The 21,549-nt window shown below is 45.0% G+C and overlaps 1 protein-coding gene across 1 annotated transcript in view; it reads right to left on the bottom strand.

Moving 5' to 3' along the window:
- The window catches only part of LOC128595777 (cadherin-1-like), a 111,332-nt gene that overhangs the window by 17,714 nt on the left and 72,069 nt on the right, over positions 1 to 21,549 (bottom strand). Inside the window, exons 4-11 of the mRNA XM_053604739.1 lie at positions 16,450 to 16,670; positions 11,302 to 11,445; positions 11,004 to 11,159; positions 9,826 to 9,970; positions 7,405 to 7,580; positions 7,008 to 7,136; positions 5,328 to 5,510; positions 2,338 to 2,582 (exon numbers count right to left, since the gene is read on the bottom strand). Of these exons, the coding sequence (XP_053460714.1) occupies positions 2,338 to 2,582; positions 5,328 to 5,510; positions 7,008 to 7,136; positions 7,405 to 7,580; positions 9,826 to 9,970; positions 11,004 to 11,159; positions 11,302 to 11,445; positions 16,450 to 16,670 (1,399 nt within the window). The remainder of the gene's footprint in view (positions 1 to 2,337; positions 2,583 to 5,327; positions 5,511 to 7,007; positions 7,137 to 7,404; positions 7,581 to 9,825; positions 9,971 to 11,003; positions 11,160 to 11,301; positions 11,446 to 16,449; positions 16,671 to 21,549) is intronic.

Here is a 21,549-nt window from a genome sequence, read left to right as displayed (position 1 = left end):
AGTAACCTCCAACTTGGGCTCAAGTGATCCTCTTGCCTCAGTTTTTCTTTTTCAGATGAGATGAAGTCTAGCTTTTGCTCAGGCTGGTCTCGAGCGGAAGCAATCCACCTGCCTAGGCCTCCCAGAGTGCTAGGATTACAGCAGGAGCCACTGCATGCCTGGATTTTTTTTTTTTTTTTTGGAGATAGTCTTACTTTGTCGCTCTTGGTAGAGTGCCCAGGCATCATAGCTCACAGCAACCTCAGACTCTTGTGATTCAGGCTCAAGTGATTCTCTTGCCTCAGCCTCCCAAGTAGCTGGGACTATAGCCGCCTACCACAACACCTGGCTATTTTTAGAGACAGGGTCTCACTATTGCTCAGGCCAGTCTCCAACCTGTGAGTTCAGGCAATCTAACCGCCGCGGCCTCCCAGAATGCTAGATTACAGGTGTTAGCCACTGAGCCTGGCTTCTTTTCTTTTTTTTAGAGTTTTACTCTGTCAACCTGGGTAGAGTGCTGTGGTGTCATAACATTTTGTCACCCTTAGTAGAGTGCCATGAAGTCATAGTTCACTGCAACCTCAAATTCTTGGGCTTAAAAGGATCCTCTTGCTTCAGCCCCCCCAGTAGCTAGACTACAGATGCCCACTACAACACCTGGCTATAGGTTTTTTTTTTTTTTTTTCATTTTAGATACTGACACTTTTGAAATGTGCAGGCCAGTTGTTTTGTAGAATGGCCCTCAATTTTAGTTAGCCAAGTTGTTCTCACATAATTAGATTCAGGTCATAACGTTTGTGGTGGGAACAAGAATACTACAGAGTTGATGTTATATCTTCTTTAGTTCATTACATCAGGAGGCCCAAGATGTCTGCCTGTTCTTTTTTTGGATAAAGGAAAGGCCACCAGATTCCTATTATGATTAATCTATAATCCATAGGAAGTTAATTTGAGAATATCCTGTTTACCCAATGGATGTAGCACGTATGAGTAATTCTCGCCAGAAGCAACGGTTACTAAAATTCATTCATTCATTCATTTTTTGAGATAGAGTCTCATTTTGTCATCCTTAGTAGAGTGCCATGAAGTCATAGTTCACAGCAACCTCAAACTCTCAGGCTCAAGTGATCCTCTTGCCTCAGTTTTCTATTTTTAGTAGAGATGGGGGTCTTACTCTTACTCAGGCTTATCTCAAACTACTAGGCTCAAACAGTCGACCAGTCTCAACCTCCCAGAGTGGTAGGATTACAGGCATGAGCGACCATGACCAGACTAAAGCAGACTCCTTACCAGCTATCCCAAAGAATACAGCAGTTTTCAAATGGTGGCACTATACAACCTTATCTCCAGTTATGAACATTTGGAAATTAGGTTGACATGTTGACTTAGGGGTGGGCAGCAAGATTGGCATTAAATGAGAGGAGCCAGGGAGGTAAACGGAGATGTACTACCCCCTTATCTGTTCATAGAAAGGCTCAGAAAGGGGGCGGCACCTGTGGCTCAAGGAGTAGGGCGCCGGTCCCATATGCCAGAGGTGGTGAGTTCAAACCCAGCCCCGGCCCAAAAAAAAAAAAAAAAAGAAGAAGAAAGGCTCAGAAAGATAAGAAATAAAAGAAGGAAGAGTCTCTAGAAACGTGTGGGCTCGATCTCATTTCATTGTAAGAGCAAAGTGATGAATTACATAGAGTGGCCTTTGTTCCAGGAACAAGGGCCTCTATAAACACTTTTAAGATCTGGTCCCTGACATGGCCCCGGGAGATGCTTCAAACTATCTATTTCACTACTATAAGCTATCAACCCAGCATAGAAACCAAGGCTTTATCACTGAACAAAATCCTGTATTACTGTCTTTTCACTACTATTCCTTTAAACTTTGATTACCAGGCCTCATACTTTGCACTATGTAGAAGTAGCCTCTAGATTATGAACAGTACATTGACTATATGTACAAAATTACAGTATTCTAAAACAAGTATTGTGTGGTTGGTTGGTTTGTATGTGGGTTTTCAGCATCTGTGAATGTGATGTATATTATAGAGGTAGCTTCAGGATTAAAAAGAGAAGAATCAGTAAGCTACCTACAAGACCATGTATACAAATTGAAATCACATTCCTGCTTGCTCCAGAAGCAACACATTAACTGCTGTCTATGGAGGGAAGGGAATATGTGTAGGGAACAGGGATAAAAGGGAATAAAAACCTAAACAGAAGAAAGTTAAGAACAGATCATGATAAAATGCCTATATGAACTATTTATTATACATTTACATATACATATAATGACATGTTTTCTAAAAATTATATATACATGAAAATATCCACCCACTGCAAGTCAGTTGAAGAATCCCCACAACTTACGTTATCTTCTGATTCATAAACGTGTCTGGATCCCGGGCTGTGTAGGATGTGATTTCCAGGCCGACGCCAAAGTCTTCAGACACTTCCACTCTCTTCTCTGGAGGCACGAAGATGGGGGCTTCATTCACATCCACCACATCCACAGTGATGGTGGCTGTGGAGGTGGTCAGAGAGACCACAAAGGGGTCCACATTCGTCACTGCCACATGTAGGATGTACTGCTGCTTGGCCTCAAAATCCAAGCCCTAGAGAACAGAAAAGATGAAGTTAAAAAAATATATTTGGGGACGGTGCCTGTGGCTCAGTTGGTAAGGCGCCGGCCCAATATACCGAGGGTGGCGGGTTCAAACCCAGCCCCGGCTGAACTGCAACCAAAAAATAGCTGGGCGTTGTAGCGGGCGCCTGGTAGTCCCAGCTACTCGGGAGGCTGAGGCAAGAGAATCGCTTAAGCCCAGGAGTTGGAGGTTGCTGTGAGCTGTGTGATGCCATGGCACTCTACCGAGGGCCATAAAGTGAGACTCTGTCTCCACAAAAAAAAAATATATATATATTTGGGGGGCCAGGTGCAGTGGCTCATGCTATAATCCCAGCACTCTGGGAGGCCGAGGCAGGCAGATCACCTGAGCTCACAAGTTCCAGACCAACTTGAGCTAGAACCTATAGTCCCAGCTACTCAGGAGGCTGAGGCAAGAGGATCACTTGTGTTCAAGACTTTGAGGTTGCTATGAGCTATGTGCCACAGGACTCTACCAATGGTGACAAAGTGAGACTCTGTCTCAAAAAAAAAAAAAGTATACACACACACACATATATATACACATATACATATATGTCTATATTGTGTTAGTTTAAAAAATAAAGTTAAAAAAAAAAAGAAAGAAATCCTGGGCCCAGGCACAGTGGCTCACACCTGTAATCCCAGCACTTGGGAGGCTACGGAGGATGAATTGCCTGAGCTCACAGGTTCAAGACCAGCCTCAGCCAGAGCAAGACCACATCTCTAAAAAAATAGCCAGGCACTGTGGCAGGCACCTATAGTCCCAGCTACCTGGGAGGCTGAGGCAAGAGAATCTCTTAAGCTCAAGAGTTTGAGGTTGCTATGAGCTGGAATGCCACAGCACTCTATGGAGGGTGGCAAAGTGAGACTCTGTCTCAAAAAAGAAAAAGAAAAAGAAATCCTGACCCGCTGCTTTTGGGAGGTAATATACCAGTGTTCTCAAATCTGGCTGCTCTAGAGGAAGCAAGGGCTCTAGGACCATTGCATGATCTATTAATTCTTTGGGTAACTTCAAAAAGCAACTCTTCCAACTTCTTAGTTTTCAAATTTCTAAGACATGTTTCACAAACAGCCATATTTGCCCCACTTCTAAAATAAACCAGCATGGCCAGGCACGGCAGCTCATGTCTGTAAAATCCCAGCATTCTGGGAGGCCGAGGCGGGTAGACTGCTTGAGCTCAGGAGTTTGAGACCTCCCTGAGCAAGAGCAAGACCCCCTCTTTAAAACTAGCTGGCGTAGGACCCGTACCTCAGTGGGTAGGGCGCTGGCCACATACACGGAGGCTGGAGGGTTCGAACCCAGCCCAGGCCAGCTAAAACAACAGTGACAACTGCAACAACAAAGAAAATAGCTGGGCATTGTGGTGGGCGCCTGTAGTCCCAGCTACTTGGGAGGCTGCAGCAAGAGAATCACTTAAGCCCAAGAGTTTAAGGTTGCTGTGAGCTGTGACGCCACAGCATTCTACCCAGGGTGACAGCTTGAGACTCTGTCTTAAATAAATAAATAAATACATAAAAATAGTTGAGTGTTGTGGCAGGTGCCTGTAGTCACAGCTACTCAGGAGGCCAAGGCAAGAGGATTGCTTAAGCCCAGGAGTTTGAGGCTGCTGTGAGCTTTGATGCCACAGCACCGTACCAATGGCAACCAAGTGAGACTCTGTTTCAAAAACAAACAAAAAAACAGCACAATTGAGGCGGGGCATGATGGCTCACATTTGTAATGCTAGCACTCTGGGAGGCCGAGGCCAGAGGAGCTCAGGAATTCTTAGACCAGCCTAAACAAGAGTGAGACCCTCACTCGGGGCCCGTAGCACAGTGATTACGGTGTCGGCCACATACTCCAAGGCTGTCGGGTTTGAACCCAGCCCAGGCCAGCTAAGCAATAATGACAACCACACCAGAAAAATAGCCCAGGTTCAGTGCCTGTAGCTCAGCGTCTAGGGCAACAGACACATACACTGTAGCTGGTGGGTTCGAATCCAGCGGGGACCTATCAAATAACAACAACTACAACAACAACAAAAAAAAAATAGACAGACATTGTGGCAGGTGCCAGTAGTCCCAGCTGCTTGGGAGGCTGAGGCAAGAGAATTGCTTAAGCCCAAGAGTTTGAGGTTGCTGTGAGGTGTGATGCCACAGCACTCTACCCAGGGCGACATGGTGAGACTCTGTCTCAAAAAAAAAAAAAAAAGAGTGAGACCCTGTCTCTACCAGAAATAGAGAAAATTTGCCAGGTATTTGCATGTGCCTATAGTCCCAGCTACTTGGGACTCTGAGACAGGAGGATCACCTGAGCCCAGAAATTGAAGGTTGCTGTGCCATGATCACACCATTGTAGCTATCGGTGCCACAAAAAAAAAAAAGAAAAAAGAAAAGAAAAGAAAAAAAAAATCCAGCAAAATGGCAGAGACCAGTAGACCATTTTCTCTTTCATTTGTAAAATGGAAATGGGGGAGAGGGAGGTGAATGTTTCTGGGAAAGTGCCTACTAGAGCACTCGGTACTTCCTTTCAATTTTAAGGTTCTGCCTAGGCGCTTCCCAATTTCTCGTGAGCCCATGGAGTGTCAGCAAGCCCCAGGCAAACCCCATGTCATCCACCAGAATCTGGGACAGCCACCTTCCACCCTCACCCTCCCAATGTTAAGCAACTTCTCAAGACACCCGTGGGCAAGGGAGTGGACAGCTACCAGGGTTTGCCAGGTAACACACAAACCTTTGCTGTTTTCAAAATGCCATCATTGGATACTGGGTCCGTGGTGACAGCAAACTGCCCCTCCTTATCGTTCAATATGGTGTACACAGCCTGCCAAGCTGGAGTATTGGGGACATCAGTGTCAGTCACTTTCAGTGTGGCGATGAGGAAATTGGCCTCGTTCTCAGGTACCTGACCCTGGTACTGCAGAGTAAAGGAAACCACTGGTCATTTATGATACTTTGAGACTGAGCATGGAACCAGGTCTCAGGGGGCTAACGGAGCCCAGGCTGCAAGGACAGAAGAATATGAGGAGAGGTCAGGTGATGGGCACAGGTCTTGGAGGCAGGGCCCACTCGATGAGCAGCCCTCACTCCACATTGGTGGAGCACATAGGCCCTTCCTCAGTGAGGACCTCAAGCAACTTTCAAGGCCCTGGCTACTTGCTGGCCTGGATGCTGATTGCCATCTTAGTCAAGGGCAGGACACTATGATTTAAGTGTCATTCACCACTGCCCCTATCCATCCTGTACCAGTTATCTTTTAAAAATGGGTATCTGGTCATTATAATCCTCGGCTTAAAATCCTTTGATGACATCCTCTTGTGTTCAGGATAAGTGCTAAAATTCTCACCTCAGCCTATAATGTCCTGTAGGACCCGCCTCAGGTGGTCACTACCCTCAGGAAATGTTCTCTTGGATCTTCCTGCATCAGGCTTTCTTGACTCAGGGCATATTGCACATGCTGATTCCTCAGCCTAAAAGACTTTTCCACCTCCCCTGGTCCCCTCTTTGCCTCATCTTCTTTCAAGGCTCACTAGAAATGTCACAAACTGTCTCTGTAAAGCTTTCTTATACTCACAGTGATTAGGTTAGGACGGCAGACACTGTTAACTGCCTAATAAATATCCATTTCCCACTTCTTTGCAAATAGTACTGCTGGTGGCAGCAATGTGCCCAGCTAAAATATTACACTTCCCAGTCTCCCTTAAAGATGGCAGTCACCAATTAGATGTAAGCCAAACTTGCAGAATGGGTTGTCACAGAAATGTCTTTAATCAGAGAACCTGACTCAGCAGCAATGCGTTTTGTGTAGCTTGTCTCCCTCCCGCACAGACCACAGCCAAGACTGGCTGGGGCTTCTGAAGCCCTCTTGGGTCACCAGGTGACATTGAGGATAGAAGCCTTGCACTAAGGATACTGGAATAGCAAGGCAAAGGAGGTGGCTTGGCCTTTACTGACAGGGTAGACCAGCTAGCTCTGAACTTTGTGTGACATAAGTATTCAGTAATTCTTGTAAGTTGCCTAACATCTCCTAAGATAGACTATAAGCTCCATGGCAATGGCATCTTTGTCTGCTTTGTGATTATATCTTTAGTGTCTAACACACTGCCTACTACAAACTTAGAAAACATTTGTTCAATGAATAAATAAAACCCAGTAAGATTTGCTACAAAGAAGCCCAAAATGAAGACATGGATTTAGTAGAAGCTATTGGCAACTTCACAATCCCAGGCCAAGGATGGAACAAAGGTACTCAAAGATAACTGCCACCCTAATATGCTTACTTCTAAGTTTAAAGTTCACATTCACTAGTCTGGAAAGAGTTTTCGAAGAGTTCGCCCATGAGCAGTTGTGAAAGTTCATTCCTGAACCCTAAAAGACCTTTCAGTGGAAACCATGTAAGGAGTTGCAGAATTACCACAGTGGGATTGAAGACAGGAGGGTTATCGTTGATGTCAGTGACCGTGATCACGGCTGTTGCTGTTGTGCTTAAGCCTTCACCTTGAAGGTCAGCAGCTTGAACCGTCAGGGTATACTCAGGAAAACTCTGCAGAGAGATCAACACACCCTCGTGAGGTCCAAGACCACTAGCCACCTCAGGACCAGTCCACTGCACAGAATCAGAATATTTAATCATCTGCTTAAATGCCAGGCCTGCCTGCCTTCTAGGCACAGAACCTCTGGGCAGATATTTGAACACAATGTGCAGACCATCACCACACTAACAACCAGCTGCAGCTGAGTTTGCATCATCTGTGGGACTTAACTAACACACATTAGCCTCCAACACCCTCTGGATCCTCCTGACCCCTGACCTCTCGGTCTAGCCCAGTAGTGAGCACACTGATGTCTCCCGTGATACGGTTGATGGTGAACATCATCCTGTCAGGCAACTGGGGCTCTTGGTCGAGGATGGTATAAGCGATGGCTGCATTGTAGGTGTTCACGTCATCGTCTGCATCTGTGGCTGTGACCTGCATCACAGAGGTTCCTAGAAGCATTCAAGGGAAGAAAATTTATTCAACCCACATTTTGGGATCTGGTCAATATTGTTCAGCCCTACTCTGTCCTAAGTGATACAGAAGGGGACTGGTACCTTATCACAGTGTCCCCCATTCTCCAATTTCCAAGTGCTAGGGGAAGAAGAAAACATTACACCAAATGAGCTATGTGCAGAAGACTCAGCCTTTCCAACACATGTTGGGTGGGGATGAAGTAAGCAAGAGTATGGGGAATAAATAACCTCGAACTGCTAACATCTTCCTGTCTTTTATATGAGTAGTGTGTACAATTTTTTAAATTCCAGAATCAATTAGCTTCTCAGTCACAGCTTCATTAAAAAGAATGGCCATTTGAGATCATAGCCTTCGAGGTAAGGAAAACGTCCATAATACATGTGACTGAGAAAGGACTAGTACCCAGAACATCTAACTAATTCTTCACATATTGTTGACTAGCAATTTTATGCAGAAGCTATTCCATGTCACTGGCCATTATTCCATTGACACGATCAAGAAAGCTTTAATAATATCCTACATTACCCTGTGTTTTAAAAATTACAATAGCTTGGCTGGGCAGGGTGGCTCACACCTGTAATCTTCTGGGAGGCTGAGGTAGGAGGATCAAAAAAACAACAAAATTGGAATAGGTAATCCAAGTGCAAGCACCACATAACTATGACATATCAACAATGTGTTAAGAATGAATAGGAATAACTGTTATATACATTAATAAAAAAAGGAAAAAGAATCAAGCCAGATGCAGTGGCTCACACCTGTAATCCTACCACTCTGACAGGCCCAGGTGGGAGGATTGCTTGAGCTCAGGAGTTTGACATCAGCAAACAAGAGCAAGATCCCATTTATTAAAAATAGAAAAATTAGCTATGCATTGTGACAAGTGCCTTTAGTCCCAGCTACTTGGGAGGCTGAGGCAAAAGGATGACTTGAATCCAGGAGTTTGAGGTTGCAGTGAGCTAGGCTGACACCATAGTACTCTAGCCTGGGGCAACAGAATGAGATTCTGTCTCAAAAAAGAAAAGAAAAGAAAAAAAAGAAAGAAAAATAAAATGAAAAAAAATCAATAGCAAAAACACCACTGGCCTGACAGGAAACAAGGGCAAAAAACATGGCTATACAAATCATAAAGAAGAGACTCAGATGCCCGGAAAATGTATGACATGTGATAAGATGCGTAGCCTATTAGTAATCACAGAAGTGCACTCTTAAATTACACATTTAACAGATTGGCAGATAGTAAAAAGTCTAACAATTCTGGAAATACATTACTGGTGGGAATAGAAACTGGTTGGACCACCTTGGAAAAGTTAGTCACCATTTAGTAAAATTGAACATGCAACATACCCGACAAATGAGCATTCTACTATTATGGATATATATATATCTTAGAGAAATTCTTATGTACAATATTTGCACCAAAAGACAGTCTTGAGAATGTTCTGAGAACACTATTCATAATAGCAAGAAACTGAAACAACCTCAATTTTCATCAACAGTGAAATGGACAAACTATTTTATATAAATAGTAAAGTAGTCATGCAAAAGAATACGTAATATTCAGCAATCAAAATGAGTGCCCTACTGCTACAGGCACCCACACTGAAGAACCATATGTGTGTTAATTTGAATGAAAGAAGCATAGAAATACGTGTATAATATAATTCTCTGCATATAAAGTTTGAAAAAAAGTGACACTAGAAAGTTAATATCATGGGGCATGGTGGCTCACACCTGTAATCCTAGCACTCTGGGAGGCCAACATGGGTGAATTGCTTGAGCTCAGGAGTTTGAGACCAACCTGAGCAAGAGCAAGACTCCATTTCTACCAAAAATAGAAAAACTAGCTGGGTGTTGTGGAGGGCACCTGTAGTCCCAGCTACGCTGGCAGTTGAAGCAAGAGGATCGCTTGAGCCCAAGAGTTTGAGATTGGTGTGAGCTGTGATGCCACAGCACACAGCCCCAGGGTGACTGAATGATACTCTGTTCCTCACCCCAACCCAACCCCCCCAAAAAGTTAATACCCAGGGGTAAATGCACCAAGGGTAAAAGATAAAGAAGACAAAGAAAATCATTACCAAAAAAGTCAAGGCAAGGGTTTCCCTGTGGAGGAGAGAAAAGACTGTGCTCATGGAAGGTTGTACAGAGGTTTAAGGTACCAGCAGTGATCTGTTTCTTAACCAGAAAGATTGTTCCTCAGGTCCTCATGACTGAATATACCTGGAAGAGCACCCTCCATGACAGATCCCCTAAAGATCTGCTGGGTGAACTCAGGCTTGTTGTCATTCTGATCTGTCACCGTGATCACAATCTCCATTGGGTCCTCAACTGCATTCCCGTTTGATGACACAGCGTGAGAGAAGAGCTGAAAGAGCCAAGTGAGGATGACTTAAGCCCGGATGAGAAAGAGGAGGGAGAGGGCGGCGCCTGTGGCTCAGTCCATAGGGCGCCAGCCCCATATACCGAGGGTGGAGGGTTCAAACCCGGCCCCGGCCAAACTGCAACCAAAAAAAAAAAAAATAGCCGGGCGTTGTGGTGGGCGCCTGTAGTCCCAGCTACTCGGGAGGCTGAGGCAAGAGAATCGCTTAAGCCCAGGAGTTGGAGGTTGCTGTGAGCTGTGTGAGGCCACGGCACTCTACCGAGGGCCATAAAGTGAGACTCTGTCTCTACAAAAAAAAAAAAAAAAAAAAAAAAAAGAGGAGGGAGAAGGGGTCTGGCCAGAGCAGAGTGGGCTCTACTTGGCCTCCACTCCTTCCTGTTCTGCGTCCCCGAGAGGAGAACTTTTCTCACACATGTGCTGCTCCTAGGGCTACTTTGATGAGATCACAACAAGGTGACACCCAGGGGCTGGAGAACACGCCCACCAGGTCAAGCCTCCCGCTTCCCACATGAGGACTGAGGCAGCAGGCCCAGAGAGGAAGGTGGAGGTCTAAACATCCCTGACATACTTCACGCAGGGTGAGACCTGCTCTGTCTACCCGGGTCTGGTGCTTCTGCCAGGTGTATCTGAATTTGGTGTTCAATACATTATCTCCTGGCTTCCCTGAGCTCATGCTGCTGCCCAGCCCCAGAAATGGGTTTTGCTTCCCTATATAATCACTGTCCTCGTCCTTTAGGAAAGGGGCTCCCAGGCCCAAGAATAGACGGTGACACCTGGGGTCTAAACTTATGCATGATGCACATGGACTCTCTTCCCTTTTTTCTTAACAAGGAAAAAATTAACAACCCAAAATTGTCCCAGGCTCTCCCGTCATTTCTCCTTAGCTATAGGTCAGGAGGTGTCAAGTTAAATTCCTCACATTGTCCAAAGCCTCTGATCTGGGGATCCAACATGGCCTGAACAGAAAATTCTGGATGGATGTTACCCCATTACCAACAAGCTTCAGAGAGGTACTCACAGTGTACTTGGCAATATTTTCTCGATCTAGAGGTTCTGTCACCTTCAGCCATCCTGTTTCTCTTTCAATAATAAACACACCAACAGGGGGGGAATCGGCTCCTTGACCAGTGATGCTATAGAAAACCTTGGTTTCTTTGTCCCTGTTGGATTTGATCTGAAGATAAGAGGAAGGAAACAGGATTAGCAAAGAGGGATCCCAATATTTTTTTTTCCTTTGCTAATGTTTTTTTTCCTCCTTTCTTTACTCGGTCCTTCTCTGCCAAATTTCTCCCAGAGAAATAGAGAACTTCTTTTACCTGAACCAGGTCTTTAGGAAAGGGGCCTTTTTCATTTTCTGGACAACTGATTGGGGGGATAACCCAGTCTCTCTTCTGTCTCCTGAGACCTTGGCGGGAGCCAGGAAATGTGAGCACTTCCACATGGGCTCCAGAGGAAGAGTCCTAAAAGAAAAGGAGATGAAGAACAAAGTGAGGTAATTCAGGAGAGATACTTCAGCTGTCAGTGACCACACACAGCCTTTGGAGGGCAGTCAGTGCATGACTTTTAACTTAATGACACATTCTCTTGCCAATGACAAATTATATCTACCCTCCAAAATAAACACCCAAAACAAAACCCAATATACCCCAGGCCATATAATAAAGACCACATTCTCCTTTTATCCTTTTTAGAGTCCAGAGTTCACGTAATCATGACACGTGTACAATTTTGACCTTGAGGGTTTGTAAATTATAATACACAAATTGTTTCAAGCCTTCATAACTTTTTTTTTCCTGAGATAGGGCCTTGCTCTGTCACCCAAGCTGAGTACAATGGCAACATCATTAGCTCACTGCAACCTCAATCCACTGAGCTCCAGTGATCTTCTTGCCTCAACCTCCTGAGTAGTTGGGACTACAGGTGCTCATGAGGCTCAGTGCCCGTAGCACAGTGGTTACGGCACTAGCCACATACACTGAGGGTGGTGGGTTTGAACCCAGCCCAGGCCAGATAAACAACAATGACGAATGCAACCAAAAAATAGCCAGGCATCGTGGCGGGCACCTGTAGTCCCAGTTACTTGGGAGGCTGAGGCAAGAGAATCACTTAAACCCAAGAGTTTGAGGTTGCTGTGAGCTGTGATGCCACAGCACTCTACAAAGGGCGACAGTGAGACTCTGTCTCAAAAAAAATAAATAAGTAAATAAATAAAATAAAACCAAAAAATGCAGGTGCTCATCGCTATGCCTGGCTGTCTTCTTCATTTTTTTATAGACATGGAGTTTCCCTATTGCCCAGGCTGATTTCAAAATCTTAGCCTCAAGGGAGTCTCCTGCCTCAGCTTCTCAAAGTGCTAGGATCATAGGCATGAGCCGCTGTGCCTGCCCGATCTGTCATTTTCAGTAACAACATTGCATTCGGATGACTTAATACCAGGGCTTATTCAACAAGTCAACATTCAGGTGTTTTCAGCTTGTTTTATGTTTGTCTAGGGATATAGGTCCCCAACGTGGAGTTATCAGCCAAATGAGTATGTTTGGGGGATTGCTACTAAGAACTACTCCATGATCAATGCAAATCTTTCAGTCTCATTGTGTCATGATATGTATCTGGCCTCCCATTTGTTCTTACAGCAGCTGCTGGGCTAGGAACCAAAAAATACCCTTTGAGACTTGTATTGAACAGTTTCCATGTGCAATAAACACAACCTTATACACATGCAGGGAAATAAGAGAGCTGAAGATGAAAGGAAAACATCTTCCAAATTGTTTAAGTGTTTTAAAGCGATTACTGGTAACATAATAAAGTTTCTGGAGTAAAATTCCATTTCTCATCCACCACAGAAGAATGCTAACTTACAGGATTTTTTGGTTGTTGTGTGTGTGTTTCTTTTTTGGAGACAGAGTCTCATCCTGTTGCCCTGGGTAGAGTTGTCCTCAAACTCTTAAGTTTGAGCGCACCTCTGGCTTCAGCCTCCCAGTAGCTGGTACTATAGATACCCAGCTAGGTTTTAGAGACAGGGTCTTTCTCTTGCTCAGGCTGGTCTGGAACTTCTGAGCTCAAGCAATCCAGAGCCTAGGCCTACCAGAGCACTAGTCTGAGTCATGAGCCACTGTGCCTTGCCCTAACTTATGGCTATTGATTACTGTTTGCCAAGTTTAACTTAAGCCCTATTTCCTGGCTTTTTTTTTTTTTTAAGATTTAAGACACCTGAAAGGTTTCATCAGAAACCCCTTTCCTAATCCCACACACTGGCCACATGTAGCTACACACACACACACACACACCCTACACATTCTCTGCCCTCAGAACCCTTGTGTTTGTCTCCAAGGGCAAGCTCTGGAGCTAGACTAGCTGGCTTTGAATGCTTACCATGGCACCTCATTGTCCAGGGCAGATTACTTAACTTCTCAGTACCATAGTTTCCTAATGTCTACAAGAGGGATAATGTTAGTACCCACATCATAGAACTCTTGGAAGGACTAAATGAGATGTTAGTATTGCAAATAAAGCACTGAGACTAGTGCCAGAACATAGCAAGTGCCACAACAATGATGGTGACTTAGAAAACACTGAGTCAGGGTAGGGGCAGTGGCTCACGCCTGTAATCCTAGCACTCTGACAGGCTGAGGCAGGTAGATTGCCTGAGCTCACAGGTTCAAGGCCAGCCTGAGCCAGAGCAAGACCTCGACTCTAAAAATAGCTGGGTGTTGTGGTGGGTGTCTGTAGTCTCAGCTACTTGGGAAGCTGAGTCAAGAGAATCGCTTGAGCCCAAGAGTTGGAAGTTGCTGTAACCTATGACACCATGGCACTCTACCGAGGGTGACAAAATGAAACTCTGTCTCAAAAAATAAAGAAAGAAAGAAAGGAAAAACAAATGTTTTCTCTCTTATATCTTGATTTTACACCCACCAATGTACCCACGTAAAAGATATTTCCTGGGCGGCACCTGTGGCTCAGTGAGTAGGGCACCGGCCCCATATACCATACCAAGGCTAGCAGGCTCAAACCTCGCCCCAGCCAAACTGCAACAACAACAAAAAAAATAGCCAGGCGTTGTGGTGGGCACCTGTAGTCCCAGCTACTCGGGAGGCTGAGGCACGAGAATCGCCTAAACCCAAGAGCTGGAGGTCGCTGTGAGCTGTGATGCCACACCACTCTACTGAGGGCAATAGAGTGAGACTGTCTCAAAAAAAAAAAAAAAAAAAAAAGCTATTTCCTATGCTACACTTTACAGCTAGGTATGGCCATGAGGCAAAGTTTTGGCTGACGAGATATAAATAGAAGTGTTGCTGGAGAATTCCACACATGTTTCTTTTTTTTTTTTTTTTTTTTTGTGGAGACAGAGTCTCACTTTATGGCCCTCGGTAGAGTGCCGTGGCCTCACACAGCTCACAGCAACCTCCAACTCCTGGGCCCAAGCGATTCTCTTGCCTCAGCCTCCAGAGTAGCTGGGACTACAGGCGCCCGCCACAACGCCCGGCTATTTTTTGGTTGCAGTTTGGCCGGGGCCGGGTTTGAACCCGTCACCCTCGGTATATGGGGCCGGCGCCTTACCGACTGAGCCACAGGTGCCGCCCCTCCACACATGTTTCTTAAAAGGCAAATAAATACCTAAGCAATACATTTGTGTGCTTCTTCCCTTTCTCCTCCTTATCACCTAAACATGTGATAGCTGGAGCTCCAGCAGCCAGTTTGGATCATGAGCTATTCTTGAGAATGGAAGCCACGTGCTAAGGATGGCAGACAGAAAGGAGAGGGGAAACCTGGGCTCTTGACAACTATGAAGTCCCCATACTGGGCACGACTTACCCTTGGACCTCTTAACTTGAGAGTATTTTCTGTGAACCACTGTAACTTGGGGTTTTATACAATATGTACTTGAACCCAATCCTGATATAGCAGATATGGAGGCAAAGGCCAAGTGGGCAGAAATGGAGAGGAAAAATTGAAGAACCAAATTCAAAGCAGTCTCTTGGTCATGAGAAGCTTCCACACAGAGCTGCCCAGCAAGAACTCACTCTGCTAAACTTATTCCCTTGAATGATGATCAGTTACAGACTTGAGTCAGAGGGCTGTGTTAACAAAGTTCTGCAGTACTAAGTTCCTCGTTTTTTTTCTGGTCTAATTACATCACATCTATCTGGAGAGTTCCAAGAATCTCAAGAGTCTTTGGGGAAAAAAATAGGAGCCAACTTTAAAAGGCCTCGGCACTTATGTCACATTCTGCACTTGTAGGGCAGTGAGCAGGATACAATTAGAATATCCTCCAGGGACACATTTTGGTAGGAAGCACCACGGGAGCAGTTTGGAAACTGGCAAAGGCATTTGGCTTTGGCAACAACCCACAGAAACATTCTTGCCAGAAATCTAGGCAGGTTTGATTCCAGACCTAAGGCCGAGCACTGCAAATACATTGGGGAAGGAGCCTGTGCAGGTCACGGCCCAAGGAGCAAAAGTTTCCCACTGGGTCTTCTACTTCTTTGTTGAGACCCTTCCTACTGTAAACGTGAAGCATAAAATGATCAGAGAATCAACATTGTTCATTCTTCCTCCAGGAGGGGCGTGGTAAACACTGACAATTACTGAGATTCACTTTACGCCTCACATATTTCTAGCAGTTCACATGTGCTAATTCTTTCAGTCTTCATTCTCACCTCCCTTTTACAGATAAGGACATTCAAGCACAGACAGTTTAAGTATCTTCTCTGAGGTTATTCAGGTGGTAAATGACAGGGCTGAGATTCAATTCCAGACAGTCAAGACCCTTACCCAATTCTCTGCTACCCAATCCCCACAACTCAACAATAACCCAAAGACCCAGCAAGAATTAGTTCAGTTAGATCAACAGTCCTCAACTCGGGGTGATTACCCCTCACCCAGGGGCTACTGGCAGTATGTGGAGATAGTTTTGGTTGCCACAACTGGCAGAGATGCTACTAGTGTCTAGCCAATCAAAACCAGGAATGCTACTACATGTCCTATAGTGCCGTGGCCCCCCAACCCCCAGGCCATGGACTGGGACTGTTCTGTAGCCTGTTAGGCATGAGGCCACTCAACAGAAGATGAGTGGTGGGTGGAGCAAAGCTTTATCTGTATTTACAGCCTTCCCACGTCCCCCTCTGCCCCACACTGCCTGCATCACTGCCTGAGCTCTGCCACCTGTCGGAAGGTGGAGGCATCAGATATAGAAGTTCGAACCCTACTGTAAACACCCGTGCAAGGTACCTATTTGCACACTCCTGTGAAATCTAATGCCCACACTGCTCCCATCTGTAGAAAAATTGTTTCTATAAAACCAGTCCTTGGTGCCAAAAAGTCTGGGAACCACTGCTATAGTACACAGGATAATCCTCACAAGAAAAAATTAATCAGCCCAAAATGTCAATTGCACCAAGGCAGAGAACCCAGGTTAGACAGCAGACTAAATCAATAGTGAACTTGTAAGAAATGTGCCAACGTACGTGATGGTGGTGGTTGCGGTGGTGTCCCACTGCCTTCAGGGTAACTTTGGTGGAAAACTTCCTGCCAGTGGAGTCCCAGGCATGGACCTGAAAACTGATCTCTGGATTATGAAGTTGTACAGGCCGTTTGACTGTGATCTCACCATCTGTGCCCACTTTGAATCGGGAGTCGTCAGAAAAATACACTGTCCTTGGTCGACCGGTGCATCCTTCAAAACTCACTGCAGGGCAGAAATCACAGTGATTAGGAAACTGGGCGGATTAAAGACACCTTCAATGAGCCAACTAGATTCACCCACCAAAAGCCTGACACAAACAAGCACAGGCAAAACAAACCCAAATCTGGCGATAGAACAACAAATCAAACAACAAATCTATCTAATCTGGCAATAGAACAACAAATAAAACCCAAACCTGGCACTAGAACAAAGCCCAAGGAGTTATCACCAGTATTACAAGATGACTGCTCCTTTTGTGAAAAATCAGTGGTCTGATTTTTTTTCTCATCTACTTGTCAACTGAAAAGAGCGTCTTGAATAGAATGTACTTCTCTTTTTCTTTTTCAATAATAACAAAAAAGAGGCCTCCCCTACAGATGCCTCTTGCCAATATAAAAGACCTCTAAAATAGCAGACATACCTACCGTGTCCCAAAGTTAGAGTTCAATGTACAGTGAGAGAGATGCTATGGACAGCCCACATTTAAATAAATCACATACACTTAAATAAACAGTGTATGTGGCAGATAATAACAGAAAGCCAGCATGGCACAATGGTTATTAGCTCTGTGACCTTGGGCGAGTTATTTAATCTCTTTGTGTTTCAGTCATCTGCAGAATGAGGGCAGACAGTGACTGTCTAGAAGGGTTGTTTTAAGATGCATAAACAGCAGCATCTGGCACATAAACATTATATTTTAAAGTTTGTTAAATAAAAATTTAAAAAACAATGTGGTTTTGATTAATCATCAATTCAGCTCCCTTTAGGATTCCACAAAAGACAGTAAAAATAGACAATAGTTATTGAGTGTCAATTACATGCTTATATGAGGCAGAGATGAGAAATTGATCGCTCGCAGTTTGGAGAGATAATGAAAGTCTTATAGGAAAAAGTCTTCAATCTAACCACACAAGGTGTTGAGAAAAATGCTAAAGACAGAGAAGGTGTATTTAGGTAGAAGAAAATTATAACCAATGGCTTAGAGACTTAGAGTTTAATAGCTATTAAAGTAGTAGACCCTTAAAAAGTATTAATACCCAAAGCTGGAGAAGCTGTGGTGAAAAGTCTCTACACTATACTTGAGAATTACAATGGACTCATTCAACAGATACATATCAGACACTGTGTTGAAAGGTAAGGACAAATCATAAACAAGACAGATAAGGCACCTGCTCTTCTTGAGCTTACACCTTTAAGGAAGAGATAGACAAATACAGAAACCAATACTTTCAGGTAGTAATAAGTGTTAGACATAAAGAATAAAATTAAAAAGGCTGATACGAGTGACAGGGGACAAGGGAGTTCCTTGATGGTGTAACTTATGTTAAATAGTGAGGCCCTTATAAGGTAGAGGCATCTGAGCTGGGACCTAAGGAATCAGTCTTAAAGGAACCTGGCGTGGGAAACTTCCAGACAGAGGGAACAGTTGATGAGATCACTATAGGAAATTCTCGACTTGGCCCATTTTCCTCCCTTTCAAATAATTGGCCCTCATCTCTCCAGTGGAATTTCTATTTCATCCAAGTGCTGTATTGTGAAAATTTGCTGTTAGGGCCATTTTACAAGGCTAGACACCTCAAACATTCAAGACAATCAGGTTCTGCCAGAAAGCCCTGTGATACCTAGGCTGCAGTTTTTTATTAGTTCCACAAGGAGTCACCCTTGCAAACATTTCCAAAGCCAACAGCCCTGCTATTGCCAGAGAAAACAAGACCATGTTTGGGGGTTAGAGGGATAGGTACCATTCATTTCAAAGATGAAACTGAGGCTGAGAGAGGTTAAGAAATTTACCTAACATCCCATGACTAGTAAACAGCAGAGCTGGAAGTTCTTAAAAGAAGCTAGCTACTTAGCCTCATGGTTGGTTCTCTCACCTGTTCGCTTTATCTCTCTGGGACAGACCCTGTTAAGGCCTTGGCTATTTTTTGTTTGTTTGTTTTTGGAGAGAAAGTCTGTCACCCTGGGTAGAGTGCCATGGCATAGCTCACAGCAACCGCAAACTCTTGGGCTCAGGTGATCCTCTTGCCTAAGTCTCCCAAGAAGCTGGGTCTACGGGTGCCCACCATAAAGCCTGGCTAGTTTTTCTGTTTTTCCGTAGAGATGGGCTCTCACACATGCTTAATCTGGTCTTGAACTCCTGAGTTCAAGCAATCCTCCCAGAGAGCTAGGATTACAGGCGTGAGCCTCAGCCCCTGGATGGGCTTGGCTATTCTTTTTTCCTTTTTTTTTTTTTTTTTTTGTTGAGACAGTCTCACTTTACCTCCCTCGGTAGAGTGCTGTGGCATCACACGGCTCACATAAACCTCCAGCTCCTGGGCTTGGGCGATTCTCTTGCCTCAGTCTCCCAAGCAGCTGGGACTACAGGCGCTCGCTACAATGCCCAGCTATATTCTTTTTTTCTTTTTGAGACAGAGTCTCACTATGTTGCCGTGGCATCACAGCTCACAGCAACCTCAAACTCTTGGGCTTAAGCAATTCTCTTGCCTCAGCCTCCCAAGTAGCTGGGACTACAGCACCCACCACAACACCCGGCTATTTTGCAGTTGTCGTTTTAGCTGGCCTGGGCCGGGTTCAAACCCACCAGCCTCAGCTCATGTGGTTAGCACCCTAACTGCTGAGCTCCAGGCCCTGAACCAGGGCTTGGCTATTCTTAAAAAGGGATTTGTACCACCAAACTAAGATTCTAAAGTAGAAATGTGAACCACCTTATGCAATAGCTGGGAGCCTGCTACCTGGCAAATAAACTGAGCAACCAAACGAAGAACAGTTACTTGACAAACGAAGAACAGTTACTTGACAAGAAGGGAGCTGGGTCCTTCAAATAATGACTTGCCTTCCCCCATCCAAGTTTGTAAAAACAAAAAATAGAAAACAGACCTGGCTTGGTGACTCAGGCTGTAATCCTTGCACTTTGGGAGAACAAGGAGGGAGGATTGCTTGAGCTGCCTGAGTTTTGAGACCAGCCTGACCAAAAGTGAGCCTCTTCTAAAAATAGAAAAACTAGCCAGGCCTCATGGCAGGCACCTGTAGTCCCAGCTACTTGGGAGGCTGAGGCAAATAGGATCTCTTGAGCCCCAGACATTGAGGTTGCGGTAAGATACGATGAGGACATGGCACTCTACCCAGGGCAACAGAGAGTCTGTCTCAAAGAAACCAAACAACAGCAAAAAGAAAAACAAACCTGTGTATGCTCTTACCGCGACTCTCATCCTTTAGGCTGGGTCTACAGCTCACTACCCACACTTGAAGGGAGGAAAATGGGGTGAACAAAGGGCAGGAATAATAAACGATTGGAAGATGGAAACAAGAAAAACAGGCTGGAGCCAGGCGTGGTAGCTCACACTTAGCACCTTGGGAGCCTACGAGTTTGTGACCAGCTGGGAAATAGCAAGACCCCGTCTCTATCGAAAATAAAAAAATTAGCCAGGCATAGTAGTATGTACCTGTAGTCCCAGCTACTCAGGAACCTGAGGCAGGAAGATCTCTTGAGCCCAGGAATATGAGGTTGCAGTGAGCTGTGATGATGCCACTGTACTCTAGCTTGAGTGAGATTCTATCTCAAAAAAAAAAAAAAAAAAATGGGGTAGGGGTGGGGGAGGTGCTGGTCTCAGAGTATATAATGGATTATAAACTCAGATTCTGCAGTGTTCTTGCCAAGCGGCCTTAAGCAAATTGCTTAACTCTCTGGTCCTCAGTTGTCTCTACTGTAACATGAAGGAAAGCAGCACAGGTCCAGGCTAACTCTTCAGGGTTTTGTGAACATCAACCGCAAACGTGATCACATTCTGTAAGCTGAAGAGCAGCACAAGTGGAAGAGATGACTATTATTTCTGTGCACTTGGAGAGACAAGCTAGAAGCCAAGTATTTGCTAAATGAATAGATGAGCCATAAAATGACAGCAGAAGCAAGAAGAAACACTGAGTCCTCAAAAGATGGGCATTTGAAGGCTAACACAGGGATTTCTTTTCTAACTAGCAAAACTAAATGCTTTTCAAAGAACCCTCACCCACCCCCAGAAGAAATGGGGCTACTAGGCTGTGTTTGGGGGCTTCAAGAGCGGCCCTGAGTTCTTTTCCCTAAACAGCCCAAATCAGGGCAGTGAAAGCGGAAACAAGCATGATTGGACTTGCCATGCGTGGAAGCCTGGAAAATGAAAATGGTTCTGCAAAATAACTTGACGAAAGGGACTTCACCAGCTTTGGGGCATCACCTGTGGCTACACCTCACCCTTGAGAAGTGACAAGGAGCCCCAACCTGAATTTCCAGGTGCTCATTAAGAGTCATTTTTCCATGAAAACTGAGCCTCTGGACTGATACATCCGAAATTATAGGAAGGACTGGGAGGCTCTCTAGCTCCAGGAAGGCCCTGGGAAGCCCACTCCAACCCTGGCAAGGGCTGAGTTGTCTCTGAGTCACAGCAATTTTTTTTTTTTTTTTGAGACACAGTCTCACTATATTGCCCTTGGTAGAATACCATGGCGTCACAGCTCACAGCAACCTTAAACTCTTGGGCTTAAGTGATTCTCCTGCCTCAGCCTCCCAAGTAGCTGGGACTACAAGCACCCACCACAATTCCCGGCTATTTTCTTGTAGTTGTCATTGTTGTTTAGCTGGCCTGGGCCGGATTCGAGCCTGCAAGCCTCAGTATACGTGGCTGGCACCGTAACCACTGTGCCACGGGTGCTGAGCCTAAGTCACAGCAAATTCTAATGCCACCAATAGGAGGAAACAAGAAAAGCAAAATGTAGAAACTACAAGATCAGTACATGGGGATCGAGTATATTTGAACTCAATGGTCAGGTGTGGTGGCTCTTGCCTGTAAACCCAGCACTTTGGAAGGCCAATGTGGGAGGATTGCTTGAAGCCGGGAGTTCTAGACCA

Source organism: Nycticebus coucang, chromosome 2 (assembly GCF_027406575.1).
Source record: "Nycticebus coucang isolate mNycCou1 chromosome 2, mNycCou1.pri, whole genome shotgun sequence".
NCBI classification, from domain to species: domain Eukaryota; kingdom Metazoa; phylum Chordata; class Mammalia; order Primates; family Lorisidae; genus Nycticebus; species Nycticebus coucang.
This window is presented reverse-complemented; position numbering and strand designations above follow the sequence as displayed.